The 11,092-nt window shown below is 36.4% G+C and overlaps 1 protein-coding gene across 19 annotated transcripts; it reads left to right on the forward strand.

Moving 5' to 3' along the window:
• Positions 1-5,924: 5,924 nt before the first annotated feature.
• Positions 5,925-11,018, forward strand: LOC110807495 (Tetratricopeptide repeat (TPR)-like superfamily protein). 19 transcript variants are annotated; one of them, XR_015813924.1, is made up of 4 exons: positions 5,925-6,067; positions 6,315-9,777; positions 10,305-10,421; positions 10,522-11,018. XR_015813924.1 is itself a non-coding variant. In XM_088209348.1 (3 exons), the coding sequence occupies exon 3, from the start codon at positions 7,071-7,073 to the stop codon at positions 9,396-9,398; it is 2,328 nt and encodes a 775-aa protein (XP_088065474.1). In that variant the 5' UTR covers positions 5,925-6,067; positions 6,315-6,492; positions 6,588-7,070; the 3' UTR covers positions 9,399-11,018. The 19 variants fall into 19 exon arrangements, 3 of the variants coding, with proteins under 3 accessions (XP_088065474.1, XP_021888331.2, XP_088065473.1); XR_015813925.1 differs by having other exon boundaries at positions 10,775-11,018; XR_015813926.1 differs by having other exon boundaries at positions 10,311-10,421; positions 10,775-11,018.
• Positions 11,019-11,092: the final 74 nt, after the last annotated feature.

An 11,092-nucleotide genomic window follows, 5' to 3' on the forward strand; every position in this document is an offset into this window, starting at 1 on the left:
GGCCAAATTGGAGCGAAAGCGCCGGCTAATTGGCCAAAAAATGCCGCCGAAGCTCAGCGGCGCCCAGGCAGGGTGTCTCGATTTTTGCCTCCGATGAAGCCCTTCCTGATTCCCGTTCTATGTGATTTTTCTGCCGTTGTGATTACTGTTTCCTCCTCTATAGATTAACTGGAGCAAAACACCCAACCACGACTTGAGCTGGAGGAGCCGCCGCAACGGAGAGCCCCACCACCAATAAGTTTCGATTTTCTGTGTTTTTTCGGCCCACCGAGGGCCCTAAGTGTGTTTTCTCACAGGAACTTATGCAAGTTTAGTTGAATTCGTCTGAAAACAGCCAACCCGATGTGGATCGCCGCCGTTCGCGGCGGCACCGTCGCCGGAGCACGGCGGAGCCACTATGCTGGAATTCTGAAATTGGCCGAGTAGGCCCTGGGTCTGATTTTTGGGTTATTTGGGACATGTGTAGGTACTGTAAGCGCGTTTCAATTCCCGAGAAAAAAATTCAGGGAACCTAGGGACTGCCCGTAGGCGTAGTAAAAATCTAGTTTTCTGCGTCAAATCAAGTAAAGATCCCTCACTCTATTTTTTATCATGGAATTAAAATTCGAATAAATGGTAATACTGTATTTTGTACAATTAATAGATATGTATAATTAATTAAGATTACTAATGGAATCCAAAATCAGACATTATTCCCTGTCGATTCCTGCTTGATTTATTTTATGGTTTAAATGCATTATAGTATCTGGTTTATCTATTCTATGATTTTAAATGCATGAATCACTGCTTATTTCACTACTATTTAATTTTGGGAATCTAATATATGCTTCATTTTTTGGATGCACGTTATTTATTTATGTATTTATGTTTGAGTTGGTAACGGAGACTAAGGACAAATAGGAATGGGATATGATTTGATAAATGAATAAGATGACAGTCTCACTAGATATCTTGGGAGATGGTGGACGGACCGAGTTCATAGGGAACCCTACCATGAACATTGTCTCATATCGGACGGGGTATAGAGACTTGGTTATTTGGCGCTCATACCGGACGGGATATGGGGACGGCCCGCTTCACCCTCATAACGGACGGGGTATTGAGATTTATTATTTTGGCGCTCATACTGGATGGGGTATGGAAACGGCCTTGGAATTAGGATTGTTTAAAGGGAATGGTTCACGTGTAGCGGGGACCCCTATAGATCCCCATGGATACTAGTAGGCTGGTGGAAAATAAGAAACGATGATAGTCAGTTATTGTTAATGAATACGGGTTTATGATGTATTTTATGTTACTGATTATGCATGAAATTGTGATCTGTATGATGTTATTGTCTTTATAGGTTGTTTTCACAGGTCTCCCAAGGGTAAGAAAAAGGGTAAGTAGTTTTATTTTAAATAACTGTATTGGTTTAAAATTTGTACTCCATTGGTTGTTTTTGGTTTTCTACCAACTTTTACTTCTGTGACAGTAATATAGTGTGATGTTCTTACTGGGCTAGTGTAGCTCATTCCTTATTTAATCATTTCAGATCAGGAGGACCTGGTTCCCGAGCCCGATCCACAAGAAGACGGCGAGTAGATACTAGATACTTTATAGTTTCAATTATTTTTTCTATTTCTCATATTTCTTTTAGAGAACTTATTTTGTGATATTGTTTAGTACTTTTAAGTTATTGTGTAGGGGATATTAAACTTAATCTTTTATTTTACTTCTGCACTCATATTATTATATGTATTTCCTTTTAAATTTTCGGAACCATTACACACAGAGCATATGTCCAGCGCTGGCCGTGTGCGCACACGCACGCGGCGTGCAAAGACCATGCAAGCTGGATCCTTCCCGCAGGGCATTCCCATAGAACTTTCTGCCTTTTTTCGCCATTTTTCTTGAAATTTATTTTAATAATAAATATAATATAATTTTTCCTACGATAAAATAAAATAATTAATTTTAAAAAATATTCAATCAAATAAAATACGAGATTTAATGTAGCGCCCGGGAAATTGAAGGGAAAAAAAAAAAGGGGGGGCGCCACATCAGCAGCCACGTCAGCAGACCCAGTCAGCAGTCCCGGCCAACCGGGACCTGCCATGTGGCAAGACCACGTCGATCCGGGATGGGCCACGTTGGCGATCCGCGTATGCGCGATCGGACGGCCCAGATCAAGCGTGCGATCGGACTGCCCAGATGCAATCGCGCGGACGGCCCAGATTCAATCAAAAACGGACGGCCCAGATTAAATCAAAATGGACGGCTGAGATCAAAAGGCAAAAGGGTATAAATAAGACCCCCACACCAGACCACAAAACCCTAGCCGCCTGCCCTCGCCGGAGAAGACGAACCAAAAGCCGGCCGCCGCCACCCGCCGCCACACCGGAGGGATTTTCGACCGCCGATCGAGGTAAATTTCATACCCCCGACTCGTTTTTCCACGCTGATTTTTCCTGTGGCCAAATCGGAGCCAAAATCCCGGTCAAACAGCCGGAAAACACGACCGAAGCCCAGCGGCGCCGCCGCGCCCCTCCTCAGTTTTTGCCTCCGGTGAGGCCCTTCCCGGCCTCCGTTTAATGCAATTTTTATATCACCGTGATCACCATTCTTTTCTCTACAGGTTGATCGGAGCCGAATCACTAAAACACGAACTTCACCGGAGAGCCGCCGCACCCGAGAGCACCGCCGCCGGTAAGCTTCAGTTTTTCGTAATTTTTTGGCCCCCCAAGGCCCCTAGAGTTGTTTAATCGCAAGGATCGATACAAGTGTGGCCGAATTCGGCTGAAAACGGCCGAAAATGGCCAAACCGAGGCGAATCGCCGTCGCTGGAGCACGGCGGAGCCGCTGTGCCGGAATTGCGATATTGGCCGAAAGGGGCCTTGGGCCTAATTTGGGATTTTTTGGAACACGTGCAGGTACCAGTAGTGCGTTTCAGTTCCCCGGGAAAAATTCAGGGAAAATTAGGGACAGCCTGTAGGCGCACTGTGAAGCCGTGTTCGGACCCCGAAACAAGTAAGGACCCCTCACCCTATTTCCTATCACGGTATTAAAGTTCAATAAGTGATAAAATAGTATTTTATGAATCAACGAATGTGTGAAATTGCTTAAGGTCGCTAATGGAGCCCGAGTCTAGTGTGGTTGTCGGTTAACTGTTATTTGGCCTGTTTTACAGTTTTAAATCCAGTATGAGGTTTGATGTTTTTATTTTATAGTTTCATGTGCATATTTTACTGTTTTATTGATTATGAATTGAATGACTGGGATATTGATGCTGTATGTTTGTCTGTTTGGCATTAATTACTGTTTTGCTTGTTTGTATGTGGATTGATGATGCTGACTGAGGGAAAAGAGAATGATAGATTATGTAAATGGGTAATTGTATAATGTGGTCAGCCTGACTAGATATCCTGGGAGATGATGGACGGACCGGGTCCGTAGGAAACCCTACCGGGATTGTGGTCTCCCATACCGGACGGGGTATGGAGATCTTATGTGTTTTGGCGCCCATACTGGACGAGGTATGGGGACGGCCCGTTTCACCCTCATACCGGACGGGGTAATGAGGTTTATAGTTTTGGCGCCCATACCGGACGGGGTATGGGGACGGCCCTGGAATATGATTTCAAGTGTTAAGGGTTAACGGGTAGCGGGACCCCTATAGATCCCCATGGATACTAGTGGGCTGGTAAATGAGGAAAATATATTGTGTAATGATTGAATTACGAAAGGCTTGATAAGTATTATGTTATACAGTTTATATATGATTTCATGATGATGATGATGTTATTGCTTTCGTATATTGTTCTATGAATTTTACCGAGGTAAGTGAATGGTAAAGGTTTTATTATTGATAAAAGGATTTGTTGTAAATTATGCTTCATTGGTCTTTTTGGTGTTTTCTACCCACCTTTACCTCCGTGACGGTGAGATATCGTGATGTCTTTATTGGGCTAGTGTAGCTCATTCCTTATTTAATCATTTCAGATCAGAAAGACATTGTTCCCGAGCCGGTTCCGTAGGAGGACGACGAAGGGGACGCCTAAAGACTCCATAGTCATATTCGTAGCTTTTACTTTCAAGTTTCTCCTTTAGGTAGTTTGATCTTTTATATTGTGAGCACGTTTTTGGTTCTAGTGTAAGGGATGTTAATCGAATTTTTGACTTCGCTTCCGCATTTGATATTTTTAATATACATTTCATTTTAAATTTTCGAGGACGTTACATTTAAAATATAAAATGTGATATTCGACTGAAAAATTAAAATACAAAATATTAAGGAGTTTAAATGGTTTTAGAACCCGAATAAATAGGGGTTCGCATTACAAATTAAGTACAAAGGTTTTTGAGGTATTACAACAAGAACAAAGATAATTGGACAAACCTTATGAAATCATTAAAATTTTGTTTCTTATAATTTTTGTTACAAATTTAAAATCAATCAATTACATTCACATCATTTGATAACTAATTCATTAGATGTTGATTCTATAGTTTGTAATACAAATTAAAATTAATTAATCATATTTACATTATTTATTCACTATTCTCTATTTTAAAGCATCACATAATTAATTGGATTAACATTTTAGAAATATTATTAGCACAGTGTTTATTAATCCAATTAAAATTTTGAAAACATTAATTATTCCAGTATTTGTTGTTAAAAAATTGATATTTAAAATAATTAAAAATAAAAACTTTTTCTTTGATGAGGGTGGAAATTAACCCTGGGAACTATTTCTTATATTTCATACTCTAGATATTAGAATAAATATCTAATGAACTAAAATAATCTTGATCAAAATAACAAGTTTATTCTCTATAGTATCAATATGATCAATTATAACAGAACATATATATATTTTGAAAGTACAATATAGAAAAAAATTTACAGTCAATCCGCAAGTCCCAAGTAAATATGTTTATTAAAAAAAAAAAAAAACACACATTGTTTTTAATAGAATCTATCTTAGGTCTGGTACTACATGGTTACATTATGTAAAAACTCAAGATTATTCTCTTAAATCTAATTCTTTTCATTATAAATTATTCAGATAACTTAGAACAGGAAAATTTTAATTCTTTGACCTTTTAATATAATCAAATAGAAAGCTTAAAAGCATCATATTATAAAATAAAATAAAAAATTGAATCTAATACTTAAAAATAGTAAAAAATATATTTTTATTCAACATTTTAGACTCACTAACACACAAAGAGTTTTATATTAAGTCGGCATTTAGATGGTCTTAATTTGTATTATGAATTTTAAAAATATTATTAAAATAGTTATTGAATGAAAATATTTTTAATAAAAAAATATTTAGTATTTGGTGAAACTAAATTTTAAATATTTTTAAATATAATTTTTTTATTCAAAATAATTTTTTAAAAACTAAATATTATTATTTTTACTTAAAAATTATTAAAAGTATATTTTAACTTTAATTATTGATAAAAACATATTACATATTAAATATGTGTTTAAATAAATTATGTGTTGTGAATTTTGAAAATATTATTAAAATAATTATTAAATAAAAATATTTTTAATCAAAACTTATACAGTGTTTATTAAAAATAGGTATAAAAAGTATTATCACTTAAAAAAAAATAAAAATTTTGTATTTGATGAAATTAATTTTTAAAAATTTTAAATATAAATTTTTAATAAAAACTAAAACTATTTAATAAAAACTTATATTATAATTTTTTATTTTGAAATTATCAAAAGCATTTTTTAACTTTGATTATTGATTGAAAACACATTGCAGATTAAGTATTCGTTTAAACGGACCATAAGTTAAGTATTAAAATAATTATTAAGTAAAATTTTTTTAGTAAAAAATTATTTAGAATTTATCAAAAATAATTATAAAAAATACTGTTACTTTAAAAAAAAGAACAGAATTTTTGTGTTTGGTGAAATAAATGTTTGAAAATTTGAAGTATAAATGCAAAAACTCAGCATCTAAAAGTTGTAGAAGACGGCCCTAGGCGGCAGCGGCCACTTCACCCTAGGCCTGCTTGAATGGTTTTTTTCTTCCCTCTGGACAGCCGCACCAGACAGGTCACTGACTCTCTCTTCTCCCTGGTCTCCTCCCAAGCTCATTCTCATTTAACGAAAAAAGAATTTTTTTTTTTTTTTTTAAGGTAACTTTTGTTTGTTAATTCATTCACTTATGATTCTAGTTTGTTTTCCTTTTTCTACTGCGTAAACCATCCTTCTTTTTGTTGTTATAAACAATATTAAGATTGGATCTTCGTCTTATGTAATATTGCAAGCTTCTCTTATGTAGTCTTCATCCTAATTGCAGTCGTGTTGCTTGACGAATTGCCTCTTTGAGGTATTAGCTCGGCATCTCGGACGAAGGCTCTCAAAATGTTGGAAGGATGATGGCTGGAAACGCTATTATCTTTTTCTAAAAAGAAAAAAACTGATTGAAAATCTACGCTGTTTTGTGAAAAGTGTCGTTGTCGGTTCGACTGGGTTTGGTATTTTTGCTTTGTCTTCGCCAATTTTCTTTGGGTTGAATCATTTAGTGAACTGTCTGTTTGCTCTTAGTGATCGTTAAATTTTTCTTATATAGACCATGCTCGTAACGAGATATGAAATCATCATGGAGCAAAGAGTTTCAATTTGATGCAAGCAAGTGTTGCTGGAATTTGGCAAAATTTACAGTCCTTACAGTCTTACCAATTTTATGATAGCTTTACAATCTAAGAATCAGTAACCTCATCTATTGAGTGGGGAGATAGAATTACAGGAGTGGTCCTTCATTTTAGATGCGAAGGTAGGGCATTTTTGTTTCTTCAAATGGTTGTTTGCATATTATTTTGATGACTCTTGCTTTTGGTCATTCTTCCTTGGTTCCTTTGGTGCTGGGAGATCAGTAGGATCTCTTCGAATTGCTAGTAGATGCAATCACATATAACTAGGATCTTGCGGCTATTGAGGATATAGCTAGGTGGTGCTACTCTTGGTTCAGAAGGTTTTGTCACAGATATGAGAATTTGGTACATTCATGTGAAGGAAGTGTCAGAGTCAACAAACACTCGGAACCTTTACTCAGATGATTCCAATTCAGAATATGAAAAACACACTTTTTTTTGTCAAGAACATGATAAGAAACTTCAGATCACAACCACAATTCACCTTCAGCTACTCCCGACCAAATGTACAATCAACATCATTCACCAACTTCAGGACCGAACACTTTAGCAATGACTACATAAGCTCCCTGTGTAATCAAAAGCTTTACAAAGAAGCTCTTGAAGCATTTGACTTCTTGCAAAAAAATACAAGCTTCCGAATTAATCTAAGTACTTATGCTTGTTTAATCTGTGCCTGTTCTTCTGTGAGATCTCTATGGCATGGCAGAAAAATCCACAATCATATTTTGAAATCCAACTGCCAGCCAGACATTATTCTTCATAATCATATTCTTAATATGTATGGTAAATGTGGTTCTTTGAAAGATGCAAGAAAGGTTTTCAACGACATGCCCCTACGAAATGTAGTCTCTTATACTTCAGTTATTACTGCATATTCGCAGAATGGCCAAGAGGATGATGCAATCAAATTGTACTTTGAACTGCTAAAATCAGGTGTTATTCCAGATGAATTCACCTTTGGAAGCATTGTAAAAGCATGCTCAGGTGTGAATGATCTTGGATTAGGGAGGCAGCTCCATGCTCATATCATAAAATCAGAATGTGGTTCTCATCTTATTGCACAAAATGCTCTTATTGCAATGTACACAAAGTTCAATCAAATCACTGATGCATGTGATGTTTTCTACCACATTGTCAAAAAGGATTTAATTTCATGGGGTTCAATGATTGCTGGTTTTTCACAACTTGCTTATGAGTTGGAAGCTTTGAGCCATTTTAAAGAAATGCTCTGTCAGGGTGAATTCCGACCAAACGAGTTTATATTTGGCAGTGCTTTTAGTGCCTGTAGCGGCCTCCAAAATCTAGAATATGGAAAGCAGATACATGGGATGTGCACAAAATTCGGGTTAGGGAAAAATGTTTTCGCTGGATGCTCCCTTTGCGACATGTATGCTAGATGTGGTTTCTTAGATTCTGCGAGAAGTCTATTTTATGAGATAGAAAGACCAGATATAGTATCCTGGAATGCTATCATCTATGCTTTTGCAAATGATGGTGATATTAGTGAGGCTCTGTCATTTTTTTCTCAACCAAGGCATCTGGGGTTGATCCCAGATGATATCACCTTGAAATCCTTACTTCGTGCATGCATTAACCCTTTGGCTCTACCTCAGGGTAGGCAGGTTCACACCTATATTATTAAGACAGGTTTTGAGTCCAATATTTCTGTATGCAACTCTCTGCTCACCATGTATTCAAGGTGTTCAGACCTATGTAATGCATATATTGTTTTTGAAGAGATGAAAAAAGATGTAGATTCAGTTTCTTGGAATGCAATTCTTGCAGCATGCCTGCAACATAACGAGGCTTCAGAAGTTTTTAGAGTATTTAAGCGAATGCTCAGTTCTCAATGTAAGCCAGACAATATTACTTTAGGTAATTTATTAAGGGCTGGTGCAGAATTGTCATCTCTAGAAATGGGGAACCAAATTCATTGCTTTGCTGTGAAAACTGGGCTTGTGCTTGACATCTTCATCATGAATGGACTCATCGATATGTATGCTAAGTGTGGATCCCTTGGATATGCTAGGGAGCTCTTTGATTCAATGGAAACTCCTGATGTTGTCTCATGGAGCAGTTTAATCGTGGGGTATGCTCAATTTGGATATGGAGAGGAAGCTCTTACACTGTTTCAGGAAATGAGAAGTTTAGCAGTGGAGCCTAACCAAGTAACATTTCTCGGAGTCCTCACAGCTTGTAGTCATGTGGGACTGGTTGAAGAAGGGTGGCAATTGTACAACATAATGGAAACTGAGTTTGGAATTATGCCTACAAGAGAGCACTGCTCTTCTGTAGTTGACATACTTGCTCGTGCTGGGCATTTGAATGAAGCTGAAGAGTTTATTAATCGAATGGCATTTGATCCTGATATAGTTGTGTGGAAAACTCTACTATCTGCCTGTAAAACCCATGGGAATGTTGATATTGCCAAACGTGCTGCAGAGAATATGTTGAGAATCGATCCCTGCAATTCTTCTGCATATATACTGCTGTGCAATGCTTATGCTTCTTCTGGGAGTTGGGAAGATGTTGCCAGGCTGAGGAGCATGATGAAGCATAAGGATGTTAAGAAAGTTCCAGGACAGAGCTGGATAGAAATTAAGGATAGGGTCCATGTTTTCTTTGCGGAAGATATTCTGCATCCAGAAAGGGACAAGATATACATTGTTCTTGAGGAGCTGTGGTTACAAATGCTAGATAATGATTCTGTTCCATTCCAGAAATAAGATTGAAGGGCATCCTAGAAAAATGCATCTAAGGTTTTTCTCTCTATCAAAAATCATGGAAAGGGACAAGATATACATTGTTCTTGAGGAGCTGTGGTTACAAATGCTAGATGATAATTCTGTTCCATTCCAGAAATAGGATTGAAGAGCATTCTAGAAAAATGCATCTAAGGTTTGTTCTCACTAGCAAAAATCATGGGAAGGGTGTCCTGATTATCCAATGATTTTGGAAACAATCTATCCAATCTATGCAACAGAGATATGAAAGTATGTTTTTCTTTGTAGACTTGCTCTTGGAATCTTCTTATAGTTTTGAAGAATTGCTGGATGCAAAACTGTTAAAGCAATGCTGAGTATCAATGTCTACCTTTCTGTGACGGTAACTATAGATAAAACCAAAAGGGGCTGAAATTTGCTTCTGAACCCTGTTTTCGACTAATATATTTCACCCTCATTTCCCTTGTTTGGATGAAAAATAGTAAATTAGTAAAGAAAAGAGATGGATGATGAGTTTCTCTCCAATCCCAATCAGGAGAAAATAAAGGGAAGGGAAAATAATTGAAAGTTTTAAAGAAATATTTTATATTTTATATTTTGCTTTACATTTTTATTAACAAGAATTATTACTAACTATTTTTTTTACAATTAATTATTTTTTATACTGTAATAATCCTTTTTGTTTCTTTTTAACTTTTTTAAGTTATCCAAACAAGGGAAGCATGTTTCTTTTCATTTCTTTTAAGGACTACTCTTTTCCTTTTATTTTCTTTCCTCTCTATTGATTTACTAAATTCAATTATTAACTTGATTGTTATGAAATTTTTTTATTATTCCATTATTGATTTTAATGTTACACATAACTAATCAAATATATATCTTATTTTATATTGATGGCACTTTTTATAGTAGCAGAACAGCAGCAGTCATAACCCCAGGCATCCATTTCTGGCCTGCGCTTTGCTTCCCTGTCCACTGACTACCTGGTGCAGCTTATTACAATTCACCTCTAGCTTCAGCAATCAGGTTCTTTTTTTTCTCTATGTTCTTGTGCATCTCCTCTACTTTGTTGCTTCGTTCTTTCTTTGAATTTTTCTTTTTAATGCTGTCATAAATTGCCAATAAGAGGGATCAAACCCGGATCACCTGCATGAAGGTGACTGGAAACTAACGACAAGTTCTCTTCATGAGTTGCCTTGGAATTCGATGCAAGATACTCTACTTGCAAATTTGAGGTGCATGGTGATATAACATGCCAATCATAATAGCGCAGGAGGTTTTGGCACTATGAATATGTGATAAAGATGATGCTTCTATCTGAAAATTTCAATTGGCTATGATAACAGAAGATGCCACCTCTTTACTGTTTCTCGTTGTAGGTCAACTATGCGCTTGCTTGATGGTCTTCGCTCATTCAAGGTTTGAGATTCAGTGGATAGATACTGCCAAATTTTTGTGATAGCATGACACATGCTAGATGGTACAAATTATATATGAGAATAATATGTCCGCCTGTGACTTTCACATGTTGGAATTTACAGATATAGGGCTATGTAATTTTCGCAGGCTTTCTTTTAAGTTATATGTACTATATCACTCTTAATAGGATGGTATATTTTTTCACTCTGTATGTGTCATCTTGCTGGAATCTGCTATTTTTATCTCTGGATGATTTGATAAACATGGATGATACATAA

Source organism: Carica papaya, chromosome 8 (assembly GCF_054855325.1).
Source record: "Carica papaya isolate Zhongbai chromosome 8, ASM5485532v1, whole genome shotgun sequence".
Lineage (NCBI taxonomy): Eukaryota > Viridiplantae > Streptophyta > Magnoliopsida > Brassicales > Caricaceae > Carica > Carica papaya.

Excerpts from the sequence above, each read along its gene's own strand:
- LOC110807495 (XM_022032639.2), top strand. The coding sequence starts at position 7,071 with ATGATTCCAATTCAGAATATGAAAAACACACTTTTTTTTGTCAAGAAC.